At 38.7% G+C, this 18,081-nt stretch overlaps 2 protein-coding genes and 1 long non-coding RNA gene across 3 annotated transcripts; all 3 read right to left on the bottom strand.

Moving 5' to 3' along the window:
- On the bottom strand, window positions 1-2,121 carry LOC146913628 (uncharacterized). Its single transcript, XR_015013720.1, has 2 exons — window positions 1,358-2,121; window positions 1-998 (listed from the first exon to the last, which is right to left on the bottom strand). It is a non-coding gene; the product is annotated as an uncharacterized LOC146913628 (long non-coding RNA).
- Window positions 2,122-4,711: 2,590 nt separating this feature from the next.
- Window positions 4,712-5,950, bottom strand: LOC146913629 (F-box/kelch-repeat protein At3g23880-like). Its single transcript, XM_085720957.1, has 2 exons — window positions 5,466-5,950; window positions 4,712-5,375 (listed from the first exon to the last, which is right to left on the bottom strand). The coding sequence occupies exons 1-2, from the start codon at window positions 5,948-5,950 to the stop codon at window positions 4,712-4,714; spliced, it is 1,149 nt and encodes a 382-aa protein (XP_085577083.1).
- Window positions 5,951-13,413: 7,463 nt separating this feature from the next.
- On the bottom strand, window positions 13,414-14,652 carry LOC146913630 (F-box/kelch-repeat protein At3g23880-like). The gene is made up of 2 exons (XM_085720959.1): window positions 14,168-14,652; window positions 13,414-14,077 (listed from the first exon to the last, which is right to left on the bottom strand). The coding sequence occupies exons 1-2, from the start codon at window positions 14,650-14,652 to the stop codon at window positions 13,414-13,416; spliced, it is 1,149 nt and encodes a 382-aa protein (XP_085577085.1).
- Window positions 14,653-18,081: the final 3,429 nt, after the last annotated feature.

An 18,081-nucleotide genomic window follows, 5' to 3' on the forward strand; every position in this document is an offset into this window, starting at 1 on the left:
TATATAAAACCTTGCAAGGAGCTACTATGCAATTATTGAATTTTGGAAGTAAAATTATCATAATCCTAAATCAAACAAACATAGAAATTAATTAATCTCTTTTGGCGGGTTTCTTAATTTCTTTGAGCTCCGCAAGTGTTTTTTCGATCCCCTCGTTCAAAATTTCCAGGCCTCCTCGAAGATGTTTGATTATCAGCTCCAAATTGCTTATGTCATGCTTTAGCTCTGCGACGCAAAGTATGCTGGTAACAGATCCATATTTTTCTTTGAAAAGTAAAAGCTCATCCAACCATGAACACTTAAAACAGTATTGGAGATGGGGTATAGCACAGTGGGACTGGGAAAGATATTCGCACTGTAGAGATCGATCAGAGACAAAGGAGTGTTTTCTGATAAATCCCGCATAATCAGAGTTAGGAGTGCTGGTCCATCGAGATGAATCACTGCGATGAACTTGACTATGGTATCGATTTGTTGTTGAGTGAAAAGCGAATGGACAATGACATTGTGATATTGTTTTGATTTGATTGAAGTCATACTGCTCCAAATTTGAGCCCCATATTCATAAAAAATGAAGTCGATAGTAGATAGTATAGTGTAGTGTCTGCTCCAAACGCTATAACATGTAGCGGTATGGTCACTAAGTCGAATTCTCTAGGAAAACAATACAAGCACTACAGATAAGAAAACTAAAATAGCAAAGAATACACAATTAAACACACATTCATTACTAATCATCAAAGTTCGTTGCTAATAACATTTTAAACATAATATAATTCAATTAGCAAGTAAGTTGTAGCCTCCAAGGCTCAAAATAACAACATATCTAATATTCAAACATAACATAAAGCAAAATAGGAAATAAGTTCTAATCTCCAAGGCTCAAAATATAAATAAATAACAGCAATTAAAAGGGCTCCTTCAGAAAAGTTGCATGAAAGGAAAAACAACAGCATTCCCTATTACTCAAAAGTTGCATCAAATGGCTCCTTCACAACCTGCAATTAGAAGACAACCAAATTAATCCTATTGAGCCTGAATGCAATCCTATTATATTATCTACAAGATCATGGCAAATTGTGATATTTCCTATATAAGACAACCAAATTCTAACATACTCAACTACCAATTTGAAGAGAAAAAATGAGTAAAAGAAACCTTGGATTAAAAATAAGTATCCAGTAATGGTAAAATCCACTTTAACAATACATACTTTTAATTTCTCACGTTACCTTAGATTTAAAATAATTTTTCTAATTTCTCACGTTACCTTAGATTTAAAATAATTTTTCTAAATAGTAAAAGAAATCAATAATAATACAAATATAGCCATTCAAGTAATTTTAAGAGAACTTACTTCCCAAAGAATGTCAAGATTGCAGCGGTTAGAAGCCCTCCAAACTGCACAAAGAATGATAGGTCAAAAATCAAATTCATGTTTTTCATTTTACAGATACGTTACAATAACCATTTAGAAATTGATCTAAACCAATTGGTGAATAAAATTGGCAAACACAGTTTTATAGAGTTCATATAGAATCACTATCGCAAATATATTAAGATGACCAAACAAGACTTAGACAAGGTTCTCACAGCTCTCTCCTTCTGAGTTCTAACTATTGCCGGAGAAATTTAAATTTTTTACTTCAAACAAAACAAGATTTGTGTGTGTTGTGAATTCGGACTCAAAATCACACCAATACAAACTATGATGTGTGGAGCAAAGGAAAGTAGTAACCAATATCAAAGTAAACACAAGCAATAACAACAATAACAGCACCTAGATCTAATCTAGGAATCAAAGTGAAAAGCACAAAACCACAAGCAAAAGATAAAGGGAGAAGAGAAACAAAACACACCAAGAAATGTTCACCCAGTTCGGTCCAACTTGACCTACTCTGGGGGAGAGATTGATCTCTCCAATCCACTATCAATGAGTTCTTACAAAGAGATACAAATGAGTTACAAGAAATTAGCTTCAACAAGCTCACAAAGAACAACCCTAATTTCTACCCATTTTCCCAATCTCACCAATGAACAAGACACTCATGAATTTTCACTCTCCCAAGGTGTTTACAATAGACTCTTCACTCATGTGTTTCCCAACCCCATGAATCTTCCCCAAAAGGCACCAACCCTTTTCCCAAGAGCCCCCTTTTTTGGTTCTCTAAGATTCACATCTTGAAGCTTTGAACCTCACCCAAAGACCCTCAACATTTAGTATCTAAAACCCTAAAAGTTCCCTCCTTTGGTTTCCATGAGATTCACCAAGCTTACCCAACAAAATGGGTCAAAGAATGCTTATAACGTGTTTCAGATCTGTCAAAATCGTGTCACGATTTCCCAAATCGTGACACGTTTGGTTCGTACGACCCAAGGTACGACCAACCTTATCCTGAAAACGTGCCCAGCAAGCCGAAAATCGTGTCACGTTTTCCCAAAATCGTGTCACGATTTCCCAAAATCGTGTCACGTTTTCCCTCCAAGACAAACATGCATTCGGCCCTCAGAAATCGTGACACGGTTGCCAAATCGTGTCACGTTTCTTCACTTTTCCAAATCTTCAATTTTTGAGTCATAACACAACATTCTCCACCTTGACTCTAAAATGATGATGATGCCACTTTAACCATCGACCACCATTCTCCTTAACCATGCCTTGAACTATTCCTCAAGACACAACACCAATCAAGTCCAAATCCCTGCTTGAACCTTGATCCACACACCGACCTCCACTTGCATCCAACCATCCTTGATAGTTCCACAAGCTTCCAAGTCTGATTCTTCACCTTGCATCCAACTACACTTTGTAGTTCCACAAGATTTCACCTTTACCTCTTCAAACCTCGGAATGCCTTCCGCCCTCTTGAAGTTCCTTGCATACAACTACACTAGGATTTTTAGGTAGTTCCACAAGCCTACACCATAACCTCTTCGGCCCCCGGAGTGATCAAACCCGTCCTCCCGAAGATTCACTTGCCTCCAATTACCATTGGCCTTTTCCGGTAATTCCACAAGCCATGCCAAACATTCTTCAAACCCCGGAATGCCTTCCGTCCTCTTGAAGAATTCACATGCTCACAACTAGAGCATAGCACCCAAGGCCTCCATAGTCGTACCATTCCCGGTGTCATCAACTCCACCTCAAGTTGAGCTTTCTCTACCTCAACTTCCAAATGCGACTCACACTATGCTTCCACCTTGCCACTCCACCTCAAAGGTTGATCGCGAGTATTCTTCACACCGCCTCTCCAAGCCGAACTTGATAATTGGGAACACACACATCACCGCCACGACATCACCATCATGACCTCCTCTCTTCATACTTTTCCTTCTTCGATTGTGCTAGGATGACCGGCTTCGAAACCTCAACCTTCAATGCTTCCATACACTTCCATTGAACCATGCTTGCTTCCATCTCCAAGATGTAACCTTTGGTACCCATGGTGCACACTTGACAAACTTCTCCCCTTGCCCCACGGTGGGCGCCAATTGTTGTGAATTCGGGACTCAAATTTCACACCAATACAAACTATGATGTGTGGAGCAAGTATCAATGGCAACCAACAACCAAAATTAACCACAAGCAACAACAACAATATAAACCTAGTCTATAAACCAAGTGCATAGCAAAACCACAATCCAACCAAGGAGTAAACAAGATAAAGAGAGTAAAGAAAAAATAACAACAAGAAATGTTCACCCAGTTCGGTCCAACTTGACCTACTCTGGGGGAGAGATTGATCTCTCCAATCCACTATCAATGAGTTCTTACAAAGAGATACAAATGAGTTACAAGAAATTAGCTTCAACAAGCTCACAAAGAACAACCCTAATTTCTACCCATTTTCCCAATCTCACCAATGAACAAGACACTCATGAATTTTCACTCTCCCAAGGTGTTTACAATAGACTCTTCACTCATGTGTTTCCCAACCCCATGAATCTTCCCCAAAAGGCACCAACCCTTTTCCCAAGAGCCCCCTCTTTTGGTTCTCTAAGATTCACATCTTGAAGCTTTGAACCTCACCCAAAGACCCTCAACATTTAGTATCTAAAACCCTAAAAGTTCCCTCCTTTGGTTTCCATGAGATTCACCAAGCTTACCCAACAAAATGGGTCAAAGAATGCTTATAACGTGTTTCAGATCTGTCAAAATCGTGTCACGATTTCCCAAATCGTGACACGTTTGGTGCGTACGACCCAAGGTACGACCAACCTTATCCTGAAAACGTGCCCAGCAAGCCGAAAATCGTGTCACGTTTTCCCAAAATCGTGTCACGTTTTCCCTCCAAGACAAACATGCATTCGGCCCTCAGAAATCGTGACACGGTTGCCAAATCGTGTCACGTTTCTTCACTTTTCCAAATCTTCAATTTTTGAGTCATAACACAACAGTGTGGCTAGCAGATATGTTAACAAACATACTATTGACTAGGCATACATCAAAATACTTATTCCAATCTTAGAAAACCAAACAACTAACCATCTAATGCAATGCATGATCGTGGACTGTATAAAATGTAATGCACAACGAAGGAACCAACAGCTTTAACAAACTGATAAATGAAACAAATACAATAATTTTTCATGTTGTACATTCCATCAATCAGTAATTAACATAATATACACAGCATGAAGCAAAGTTTGACATAAAGTTGTAGTCAAATATAATGCACAAATGGTATAGCAAAACATGTACATACTCACATTAAGAACAAGGCGATATCAAACTCTCAACGTAGATTTCCAGGAACATCAAACCTTTGGTCTTAATATCTGGACTCTTCCAAGTACCATTTACGGAATCGTAAACAACCAACTTCAATTCATACATGGCCTTAAACTTCAACAGCACTTGGTCATCCTCAGAAATACAAATTGCATCTTCAAGATAGTTATAAGAAACCAAGTGAGGAACAATGACAAATTTAGTCCAAGAGTCTCTATTTCCATATTCCTTCATAAGCCAAATATCTTGTCCACGAATGATGCACAAGCAATCCCTCAAAACCCCCAAGGTCGAGTACCTAATCATTTTTACCCCTTCTTCTCCATAATCAGGCTGCAAAATCTCTTGATTGGACTCTGTCCCCAAATCAAGAGAAACAATGGAAGTTGAATTCCGGTTATATACCAACCAATTAATTGTGCCACTTACAAATTTTCCTGGTCCAACCGAGAAGTTACTGAAACTTCCATAATAAGGAAACCCATCTATCAATCGCCAAGAATTGGTACCCAAAGTATGAACCTCGACTTGAGTTTTGAAAATAGGATTACCATTAATATTATGCGTAGAAACAGCAACAAGTTTGTAATTATCCGTTATATTATCATAGCCAAAGCCATATGCGGTGTGAAAATATTTACACCTGATACATTGATTTTCTTTCAAAGGGGGTAATATGTTATATTTTCTAATGGAAGGGTTCCACAAAACAACGATGCCTTCACAGTAAGGCCCCACAGTTAAGCAAAGGATTCCGTCGCAAGAGGAAGGCCCCACAGTTAAACAAAGGATTCCGTCGCAAGAGGCAACTATGTGAATACCATCATCAAAATAGTTTTCACCGAGGAGAGGGAATGTGATCTCTGTGGCGTCGATGGTGGTGCAACTGGTGAAGATTGTTCGCAGAGGATAAATAGAGAAGTCGGATGGATTGTTCTCTGATTGTTGAATGAGATTATGGTTTATGGTTGACGACATGCAGCGAAGGTGTTTCCTGGCAAATTTGCTATCGGCAGAAATTAGCGAATTCCAGGGTTTGCAGACGCACTTGAATTTCATGAGCGATTTCACAGGGAGTCTGCATAGAATTTCTGTTATAAGATCAAAGTGAAGAGTTGGTATCGACGGTGGTGACATTTGAAGAGAATCTCTGACAAGAAGGTTAGGAAATGAAGAAGAGAGCAATGTTAGGGTTTCCACAGTCTCCTTGGCTGCCATTTCCTAGTGTGAGTTTGGGCTGGTGGACTTCAAATTCATCTCAAATACATTGGATAAATTACTACTTGTTAAGTACTCCACGTGATGAATTCTTCATATTATTCCTACTTGCTAAGTACGACTCTTATCAAAAACTACGAAAAATTAGCAAGTACTAGTTTTGCCTAGGTGTCAAAACCGGGTTGTGTGTGCCCCAATCCAATGCAGGGAAGTCATTCGGGCTTAAAAGTAGGAGTGTAAGTTTTTTTTTTTGAATCGGCAAATATTATTAAACGTCATCCCCGCAAAACGCAGGGTATGAACGAGACAAGATACAAATGGTGCCGTATATAGACGGTACAAACCTAAGAACACCCCTGAAAATAAACCCACCAAAACACATCAACACCTAAAACAGACTCCAAAAAAACAAGCACTGTAAACACGGTATCCACCACCGCCCATCGTCACTACTCACCCCCCAAAGAACACCCTCAAAATAAAACTTCAATACCCCAACACCCAAGCTAAGCCACATTTCGAAAAGCACATGACCAAAGGAACGCAGCTGCCACAACCTCGCGACCCCTGATCCACCAAAAGAGCACAAAACAAAAGCCCAAAAAACCAACTTGAGTCAAAGAACTAACTCCCGATCTCGAATCAAAAGTGATCGGCCCACCAGACTTTAGAACCAAATTAGCAGGGCACCCCTCGCCCCCGGTACATCAGAGAAAAACCAAAACAAGTCAACCAAAGATTGCAGCTGGACCCCGACTCCCGATCTCGAAGCCAAATGAACCGGCCCACCGAAAACCAGCAAACAATATGTATGACGAGAGCATGGCATGCGAAGATTAAACAACAAACATATCAAAGGAAAAGGCTCAACATCATGGGACACACACCCTCCAAACTCCGAAAACACCTAAACCACCCAAAAGGCACAAACCAGAGCTAGTGACGACGAACAAAGACCCGTGTAACAGAGGTTGCTTCCAAAGAAAATCACCCCAACAAGCATCCACCTCCCCACTTAAAACACCAACCATCACCACACATCATCACGCCCGTGTAACACAGTGATCTCGAGGAGGCAGGGTCTGCCACCAAACAAGCAAAATCAGAAGCACTACGACCACCGACGCGAACATCCACACCCACCACGATCCTTACGACAACAAACGATCCGGGAGTTCGTTGAAGGAGGATTAATCGTGAATGTAAGAGATGCAACCACACCTGCAGCCGCCGGAAACGGATCACACCTATCGGTACCGCTCATCACCCCCTCTACACCACACGCCCGTCACCACTTACACTCTCACTGAAACACCCACCAACAGCCAACACACCTTCATTCGCCGAACACGGACCACCGCACCACACATCACCACCACCATGTCACCACCCATCACCTCCACCATCACACATCACCACCGCCACATATCTCCACCACCACAACAGCCTACATCGTCGTCCCCCATCACCACCACCACAGTACCACCAAAACCACCACAGTAACATCACAGCCGCGACCTCACCACCACCGCAGCCTCACCGCCACTAAACAGATCCGTGGCAGCTCCACCACCACACCCAAACCAAAAACGAAAAAAGTTGATGGAGGAGGGAGTAGATGGGTCGCTGGAGGACCAAGGAAAGGAACAAGAAACATTGTCCAAAAAAAAAGACGCAGATCTGAAAAAACGTTGCTGCACCACCGCCGCCGCCTAAGCCACCGACGACAGATTTGGACAATATTCCAGTGGTGTGGATAAAACCGATAAAACCAAAAATCCAAACTGAACTAAACCGAAAAAGTATTCGACCTTGTTTGGTTCAGTTGAAAACCAAACCGAACCAACATAAACTGATCTAGTTTGGTTCGGTTCTCGGTTTTTAATTTTGAAATCCAAAGAACCGATGAATCCCATTTTTGTAATATTATCCCTCCTCACACACACACTTATGATTAAGCTCAATATTAAAGTCCAACATAAAATACTCCTTAATTCATTCACTTTCTCCCATCATCATCTCATCACTCACAGTCTTTTCCGTTTCTTCTAAAAAAGAACACTAGCCGTCAGTCACACACAATTAATCCATCGTTCCTCACCGTCGTTGGAATTAATCTCTTGTTAGTTTTTTCAGGTTAGTTACACAAAGTATTATGAAAAACAGAGAACATGGAAAACAAAGTTCTATGAAATATTTGAGTATGTTGTATGCATGAAATACAAATTTGTGAAAATATGGATTTTTTTAATTGTATTTTCAAACAAAATGATCAATCGAACCGATCCAAACCGACTAGTTTGTTTCGGATTCTTTTTTGAAAAACAGGAAAAACCGAACCAAACCGAACCGATCAAAATTTCATTGGTTCAGACATTTTTTTTGACCGAAAACCGATCTAAACCGAACCGTTACAACCATAGTTAAAAGTACTTATAAATCTATTTACATTTATCTCTCTCTAAATGCATTAGTGGCGACTCGAACTTGGCACTTCTCAAATTCAAGATCTGTCTTTTTACCACTAGATCAAACAACATATTAGAAATCTTTAATTTTTTTTTTTAGGAAAGCAATATTTATATATTTTGTTTTGTCGATGGCAAATGTTGCGTAGTACGATGCCAATTTGACGAAAAAATAAGAATTGCAGTGCTTTAAACGTGTAATTACTAGTTTATCCAACACTTATTTATTATATTTCCATATTATCCTTGTATGGTAAGTGGTTTTGATTAATTGTAACAAACGTGAGCAAAAAATAATGGTAAAATTGGACTTTATATCCTCTAAGAAAAAATTAGTAACAAACATGAGCAAAACATAATGTTTAAGATTGGACTTTAAATCCTCTAAAAAACAGATTAGTAACAAACATGAGCAAAAAATAATGTTGAAGATTGGACTCTAAATCCTCTAAAAAAAGATTAGCAACAAACGTGACCAAAAAATAATGTTGAAGATTCGACTTTAAATCCTCTAAAAAAAAATTTGTCAAAAAAAAAAAATCCTCGAAAAAAAAAAAGATTAGTAACAAACGTGAGCAAAAAATAATAATGTTAAAATTGGATTTTAAGAAAAAAATCACTTTTTTTAAACAAATAATCACTTTTAAGAGTTTTGCATCCGTTTGTTACAGATTTTTAAAAAAAATCAGAATCTAAAAAAATCTAAAAACAGCTTCAAATGAGAAGCTGTTATGAGCAGCTTTTTAAAAAATAGATTTTTTTTAGAGGAGAGAGAAAATACGATTTAAAAGATTGAACTAATTTTGTAACAAAAATCCCTTTTATATAGTTGTATCCAAACAAACTAGATTATTCGTTTAAAAAAATGATTTTTTTTTACGGTAAACAAACATAAAATAGATTCTGGTTTTTCACAAAATCTCTAAAATATAATCTCTAAATTAATTTATGTGAAAATCACTTTTATTTTAATCTGTAACAAACGGGCCTTGGGTGCTATGCTCTATGGTGAGCAAGGGATTTCTTCATAAGGTTGAAGAATGTATAGCACGGCTTGCGGGATTACCCTAAAAAAAGGCCAAGGGTGATTGGATGCAAGGAGACCTTCAAGGAAGCGGGAGATGTCCTGTATTGAAGATGTCATGGTGAATGCTTGTGGAACTACCTAAAACTCCTAGTGTAGTTGGACTGCAAGGACTCTTCGAGAAGACGGAAGACGTTCCGATGGCTGAAGAGGTTGAGGTAAAGGCTTGTGGAACTACCTAAAATTCCTAGCGTAGTTGGACTGCAAGTACCTTCGAGAAGGCGGAAGACATTCCGATGGCTGGAGGGATTAGGGTGTAAACTTGTGGAGCTACTTGGTGTAGTGGGAACAAGGGAAAGAGCAGCATGGTGGTTGATGGTTTGACATCATCACTAATTTGGAGTCAAGGTGGAGATTGTTGTGAAAGTGACTCAAAATTGGAGAAATTGAAGTTTGCTGAAGCTGTCAAATCGAAGCCCGATTTGGAGAAATCGGAGTACGATTTTTGGGACCAGAATTGGCATTTTCATTCGTAAAAAATCTGAGCACAATCTGGCAAAATCGGAGTACGATTTTGCGCAGATTCAGAAAAATAAAACGTATTTTTGGGCCTGGTTTTGTTCCAATTTATGAGAGATTCTTTTACTATAAATATAGGCTTTGTATCAGAGTAAACCTGGAGATAGAGGGGGCTGAAACAAGGGTATAGAAAGGCAACAACAAAACTAGGGTTTGTATAGAGTTTGTCTCTTTGGAACAAACACTAGGGTTTGAGGGTTGATTCACCTTGGGAAACACTATTAGGATTGAGTCTCTTGGTTACGGGAAGAGGCTGGGATTTGGGTAGAATTAGGCGGGAGACTTATTCTTGTAACCCATTGAAATCTCTTTGTAACGTTACTCATCATATAGTGCAACGGAGGGCTGCTCTCTTCCCCAGACTAGGTCAATTTGGACCGAACTGGGTCAACAAATTCTTTGTGTTCTCTCTTCCTTTTCTCTCACTGTTGTTTTCTACTTTTGGCTTGTGATTATAACTGTTCCATACATTTTGATTTTGATTGCTTAATTATCCCTTGCTCCACACATCAAGTTGTTATTGGTGTGAGTTTTTCATCAAATTCGCAACAATAATAATTACATAATAAAATCAAAGTTACTACTTGAAAAAAAAACTTATTCTATACTATATATAAAGAAAACTACCTCTCTCAGCACTTTTGGGTTGGACTTTTCTTTCCCAAAATACCCTTAATTTTTAATTTTAATTTTATTTTAAATACAAATAACATAACAAATAAATAAGAATAAATTTAATTTAATGAGAAAACTCACACACAATTCCTTATGAATTGTTCTTACTGTTAGCCAGTTATAAAATAATACGTGGATTACTAATCTATGTCACTAATCGTCCCCGTTAACCCTCTTTTACCTCCGTTAACCACATATCAAACTCGCAAAAAACTAGCACAAAACAAAAACTCATGTTACTTTTTTATCAGTCGATTTTATGTTGTACATATGTGTTGTTCCCCTCAATACAACCGACAAAGATTGTCAAGTATTTCCATATCCCTTCCACAAAAAACAGTATTTCCATATTATTTTATTACTTCCACAAAAAACATTATTTCCATTTTAATTTTATTATTTTATTAATATAAGTTACTCTTCCTTAGCTTGTGATCAATTGTAAAAAACGTGAGCAAAAAGTAATGGTAAAGATTGGACTTTAAATCCACTAAAAAAAGATTATTAACAAACATGAGCAAAAAATAATGTTAAAGATTGGACTTTAAATACTCTAAAAAAAAGATTAGTAACAAACGTGAGCAAAAAATAATGTTAAAGGTTGGACTTTAAATCTTTTGATAAAAAGATTAGTAACAAACGTGAGCAAAATATAATGTTAAAGATTGGACTTTAGATCCTCTAAAAAAAGATTAGTAACAAACATGAGCAACAAATAATGTTAAAGATTGAACTTTAAATCCTCTAAAAAAAATGTCTTAATAGCAGTTTTAGCCCCCATAACTTTCACAAAGTTGCGATTTTGGCCTCCTAAGAACAAAATTACAAAACCGCCCCCTAAGTTTTACACATGTGGCAGTTTTGGCCCCCAAGGCCAATTTTGACTCGGTCTACGCTGACGTGGCACGTGTTATTTTATTTTATTTTACCAAAAATTGGCCTTGGGGGGCCAAAACTGCTACAATTGCAAAACTTATGGGGCGGTTTTGTAGTTTTATTTCTTAGGGGGCCAAAATTTCACAAGCCATGCCAAACATTCTTCAAACCCCGGAATGCCTTCCGTCCTCTTGAAGAATTCACATGCTCACAACTAGAGCATAGCACCCAAGGCCTCCATAGTCGTACCATTCCCGGTGTCATCAACTCCACCTCAAGTTGAGCTTTCTCTACCTCAACTTCCAAATGCGACTCACACTATGCTTCCACCTTGCCACTCCACCTCAAAGGTTGATCGCGAGTATTCTTCACACCGCCTCTCCAAGCCGAACTTGATAATTGGGAACACACACATCACCGCCACGACATCACCATCATGACCTCCTCTCTTCATACTTTTCCTTCTTCGATTGTGCTAGGATGACCGGCTTCGAAACCTCAACCTTCAATGCTTCCATACACTTCCATTGAACCATGCTTGCTTCCATCTCCAAGATGTAACCTTTGGTACCCATGGTGCACACTTGACAAACTTCTCCCCTTGCCCCACGGTGGGCGCCAATTGTTGTGAATTCGGGACTCAAATTTCACACCAATACAAACTATGATGTGTGGAGCAAGTATCAATGGCAACCAACAACCAAAATTAACCACAAGCAACAACAACAATATAAACCTAGTCTATAAACCAAGTGCATAGCAAAACCACAATCCAACCAAGGAGTAAACAAGATAAAGAGAGTAAAGAAAAAATAACAACAAGAAATGTTCACCCAGTTCGGTCCAACTTGACCTACTCTGGGGGAGAGATTGATCTCTCCAATCCACTATCAATGAGTTCTTACAAAGAGATACAAATGAGTTACAAGAAATTAGCTTCAACAAGCTCACAAAGAACAACCCTAATTTCTACCCATTTTCCCAATCTCACCAATGAACAAGACACTCATGAATTTTCACTCTCCCAAGGTGTTTACAATAGACTCTTCACTCATGTGTTTCCCAACCCCATGAATCTTCCCCAAAAGGCACCAACCCTTTTCCCAAGAGCCCCCTCTTTTGGTTCTCTAAGATTCACATCTTGAAGCTTTGAACCTCACCCAAAGACCCTCAACATTTAGTATCTAAAACCCTAAAAGTTCCCTCCTTTGGTTTCCATGAGATTCACCAAGCTTACCCAACAAAATGGGTCAAAGAATGCTTATAACGTGTTTCAGATCTGTCAAAATCGTGTCACGATTTCCCAAATCGTGACACGTTTGGTGCGTACGACCCAAGGTACGACCAACCTTATCCTGAAAACGTGCCCAGCAAGCCGAAAATCGTGTCACGTTTTCCCAAAATCGTGTCACGTTTTCCCTCCAAGACAAACATGCATTCGGCCCTCAGAAATCGTGACACGGTTGCCAAATCGTGTCACGTTTCTTCACTTTTCCAAATCTTCAATTTTTGAGTCATAACACAACAGTGTGGCTAGCAGATATGTTAACAAACATACTATTGACTAGGCATACATCAAAATACTTATTCCAATCTTAGAAAACCAAACAACTAACCATCTAATGCAATGCATGATCGTGGACTGTATAAAATGTAATGCACAACGAAGGAACCAACAGCTTTAACAAACTGATAAATGAAACAAATACAATAATTTTTCATGTTGTACATTCCATCAATCAGTAATTAACATAATATACACAGCATGAAGCAAAGTTTGACATAAAGTTGTAGTCAAATATAATGCACAAATGGTATAGCAAAACATGTACATACTCACATTAAGAACAAGGCGATATCAAACTCTCAACGTAGATTTCCAGGAACATCAAACCTTTGGTCTTAATATCTGGACTCTTCCAAGTACCATTTACGGAATCGTAAACAACCAACTTCAATTCATACATGGCCTTAAACTTCAACAGCACTTGGTCATCCTCAGAAATACAAATTGCATCTTCAAGATAGTTATAAGAAACCAAGTGAGGAACAATGACAAATTTAGTCCAAGAGTCTCTATTTCCATATTCCTTCATAAGCCAAATATCTTGTCCACGAATGATGCACAAGCAATCCCTCAAAACCCCCAAGGTCGAGTACCTAATCATTTTTACCCCTTCTTCTCCATAATCAGGCTGCAAAATCTCTTGATTGGACTCTGTCCCCAAATCAAGAGAAACAATGGAAGTTGAATTCCGGTTATATACCAACCAATTAATTGTGCCACTTACAAATTTTCCTGGTCCAACCGAGAAGTTACTGAAACTTCCATAATAAGGAAACCCATCTATCAATCGCCAAGAATTGGTACCCAAAGTATGAACCTCGACTTGAGTTTTGAAAATAGGATTACCATTAATATTATGCGTAGAAACAGCAACAAGTTTGTAATTATCCGTTATATTATCATAGCCAAAGCCATATGCGGTGTGAAAATATTTACACCTGATACATTGATTTTCTTTCAAAGGGGGTAATATGTTATATTTTCTAATGGAAGGGTTCCACAAAACAACGATGCCTTCACAGTAAGGCCCCACAGTTAAGCAAAGGATTCCGTCGCAAGAGGAAGGCCCCACAGTTAAACAAAGGATTCCGTCGCAAGAGGCAACTATGTGAATACCATCATCAAAATAGTTTTCACCGAGGAGAGGGAATGTGATCTCTGTGGCGTCGATGGTGGTGCAACTGGTGAAGATTGTTCGCAGAGGATAAATAGAGAAGTCGGATGGATTGTTCTCTGATTGTTGAATGAGATTATGGTTTATGGTTGACGACATGCAGCGAAGGTGTTTCCTGGCAAATTTGCTATCGGCAGAAATTAGCGAATTCCAGGGTTTGCAGACGCACTTGAATTTCATGAGCGATTTCACAGGGAGTCTGCATAGAATTTCTGTTATAAGATCAAAGTGAAGAGTTGGTATCGACGGTGGTGACATTTGAAGAGAATCTCTGACAAGAAGGTTAGGAAATGAAGAAGAGAGCAATGTTAGGGTTTCCACAGTCTCCTTGGCTGCCATTTCCTAGTGTGAGTTTGGGCTGGTGGACTTCAAATTCATCTCAAATACATTGGATAAATTACTACTTGTTAAGTACTCCACGTGATGAATTCTTCATATTATTCCTACTTGCTAAGTACGACTCTTATCAAAAACTACGAAAAATTAGCAAGTACTAGTTTTGCCTAGGTGTCAAAACCGGGTTGTGTGTGCCCCAATCCAATGCAGGGAAGTCATTCGGGCTTAAAAGTAGGAGTGTAAGTTTTTTTTTTTGAATCGGCAAATATTATTAAACGTCATCCCCGCAAAACGCAGGGTATGAACGAGACAAGATACAAATGGTGCCGTATATAGACGGTACAAACCTAAGAACACCCCTGAAAATAAACCCACCAAAACACATCAACACCTAAAACAGACTCCAAAAAAACAAGCACTGTAAACACGGTATCCACCACCGCCCATCGTCACTACTCACCCCCCAAAGAACACCCTCAAAATAAAACTTCAATACCCCAACACCCAAGCTAAGCCACATTTCGAAAAGCACATGACCAAAGGAACGCAGCTGCCACAACCTCGCGACCCCTGATCCACCAAAAGAGCACAAAACAAAAGCCCAAAAAACCAACTTGAGTCAAAGAACTAACTCCCGATCTCGAATCAAAAGTGATCGGCCCACCAGACTTTAGAACCAAATTAGCAGGGCACCCCTCGCCCCCGGTACATCAGAGAAAAACCAAAACAAGTCAACCAAAGATTGCAGCTGGACCCCGACTCCCGATCTCGAAGCCAAATGAACCGGCCCACCGAAAACCAGCAAACAATATGTATGACGAGAGCATGGCATGCGAAGATTAAACAACAAACATATCAAAGGAAAAGGCTCAACATCATGGGACACACACCCTCCAAACTCCGAAAACACCTAAACCACCCAAAAGGCACAAACCAGAGCTAGTGACGACGAACAAAGACCCGTGTAACAGAGGTTGCTTCCAAAGAAAATCACCCCAACAAGCATCCACCTCCCCACTTAAAACACCAACCATCACCACACATCATCACGCCCGTGTAACACAGTGATCTCGAGGAGGCAGGGTCTGCCACCAAACAAGCAAAATCAGAAGCACTACGACCACCGACGCGAACATCCACACCCACCACGATCCTTACGACAACAAACGATCCGGGAGTTCGTTGAAGGAGGATTAATCGTGAATGTAAGAGATGCAACCACACCTGCAGCCGCCGGAAACGGATCACACCTATCGGTACCGCTCATCACCCCCTCTACACCACACGCCCGTCACCACTTACACTCTCACTGAAACACCCACCAACAGCCAACACACCTTCATTCGCCGAACACGGACCACCGCACCACACATCACCACCACCATGTCACCACCCATCACCTCCACCATCACACATCACCACCGCCACATATCTCCACCACCACAACAGCCTACATCGTCGTCCCCCATCACCACCACCACAGTACCACCAAAACCACCACAGTAACATCACAGCCGCGACCTCACCACCACCGCAGCCTCACCGCCACTAAACAGATCCGTGGCAGCTCCACCACCACACCCAAACCAAAAACGAAAAAAGTTGATGGAGGAGGGAGTAGATGGGTCGCTGGAGGACCAAGGAAAGGAACAAGAAACATTGTCCAAAAAAAAAGACGCAGATCTGAAAAAACGTTGCTGCACCACCGCCGCCGCCTAAGCCACCGACGACAGATTTGGACAATATTCCAGTGGTGTGGATAAAACCGATAAAACCAAAAATCCAAACTGAACTAAACCGAAAAAGTATTCGACCTTGTTTGGTTCAGTTGAAAACCAAACCGAACCAACATAAACTGATCTAGTTTGGTTCGGTTCTCGGTTTTTAATTTTGAAATCCAAAGAACCGATGAATCCCATTTTTGTAATATTATCCCTCCTCACACACACACTTATGATTAAGCTCAATATTAAAGTCCAACATAAAATACTCCTTAATTCATTCACTTTCTCCCATCATCATCTCATCACTCACAGTCTTTTCCGTTTCTTCTAAAAAAGAACACTAGCCGTCAGTCACACACAATTAATCCATCGTTCCTCACCGTCGTTGGAATTAATCTCTTGTTAGTTTTTTCAGGTTAGTTACACAAAGTATTATGAAAAACAGAGAACATGGAAAACAAAGTTCTATGAAATATTTGAGTATGTTGTATGCATGAAATACAAATTTGTGAAAATATGGATTTTTTTAATTGTATTTTCAAACAAAATGATCAATCGAACCGATCCAAACCGACTAGTTTGTTTCGGATTCTTTTTTGAAAAACAGGAAAAACCGAACCAAACCGAACCGATCAAAATTTCATTGGTTCAGACATTTTTTTTGACCGAAAACCGATCTAAACCGAACCGTTACAACCATAGTTAAAAGTACTTATAAATCTATTTACATTTATCTCTCTCTAAATGCATTAGTGGCGACTCGAACTTGGCACTTCTCAAATTCAAGATCTGTCTTTTTACCACTAGATCAAACAACATATTAGAAATCTTTAATTTTTTTTTTTAGGAAAGCAATATTTATATATTTTGTTTTGTCGATGGCAAATGTTGCGTAGTACGATGCCAATTTGACGAAAAAATAAGAATTGCAGTGCTTTAAACGTGTAATTACTAGTTTATCCAACACTTATTTATTATATTTCCATATTATCCTTGTATGGTAAGTGGTTTTGATTAATTGTAACAAACGTGAGCAAAAAATAATGGTAAAATTGGACTTTATATCCTCTAAGAAAAAATTAGTAACAAACATGAGCAAAACATAATGTTTAAGATTGGACTTTAAATCCTCTAAAAAACAGATTAGTAACAAACATGAGCAAAAAATAATGTTGAAGATTGGACTCTAAATCCTCTAAAAAAAGATTAGCAACAAACGTGACCAAAAAATAATGTTGAAGATTCGACTTTAAATCCTCTAAAAAAAAATTTGTCAAAAAAAAAAAATCCTCGAAAAAAAAAAAGATTAGTAACAAACGTGAGCAAAAAATAATAATGTTAAAATTGGATTTTAAGAAAAAAATCACTTTTTTTAAACAAATAATCACTTTTAAGAGTTTTGCATCCGTTTGTTACAGATTTTTAAAAAAAATCAGAATCTAAAAAAATCTAAAAACAGCTTCAAATGAGAAGCTGTTATGAGCAGCTTTTTAAAAAATAGATTTTTTTTAGAGGAGAGAGAAAATACGATTTAAAAGATTGAACTAATTTTGTAACAAAAATCCCTTTTATATAGTTGTATCCAAACAAACTAGATTATTCGTTTAAAAAAATGATTTTTTTTTACGGTAAACAAACATAAAATAGATTCTGGTTTTTCACAAAATCTCTAAAATATAATCTCTAAATTAATTTATGTGAAAATCAC

This window comes from Medicago sativa, chromosome 6 (genome assembly GCF_051527215.1).
Source record: "Medicago sativa cultivar Bolivia chromosome 6, Bolivia_mono, whole genome shotgun sequence".
NCBI classification, from domain to species: Eukaryota; Viridiplantae; Streptophyta; class Magnoliopsida; order Fabales; family Fabaceae; genus Medicago; species Medicago sativa.

Excerpts from the sequence above, each read along its gene's own strand:
- LOC146913629 (XM_085720957.1), bottom strand. The coding sequence starts at position 5,950 with ATGGCAGCCAAGGAGACTGTGGAAACCCTAACATTGCTCTCTTCTTCA. Across the intron at positions 5,376-5,465 it reads ATCCTTTGCTTAACTGTGGG|GTGTAAATATTTTCACACCG; the intron begins GCCTTACTGTGA and ends TCAATGTATCAG.
- LOC146913630 (XM_085720959.1), bottom strand. The coding sequence starts at position 14,652 with ATGGCAGCCAAGGAGACTGTGGAAACCCTAACATTGCTCTCTTCTTCA. Across the intron at positions 14,078-14,167 it reads ATCCTTTGCTTAACTGTGGG|GTGTAAATATTTTCACACCG; the intron begins GCCTTACTGTGA and ends TCAATGTATCAG.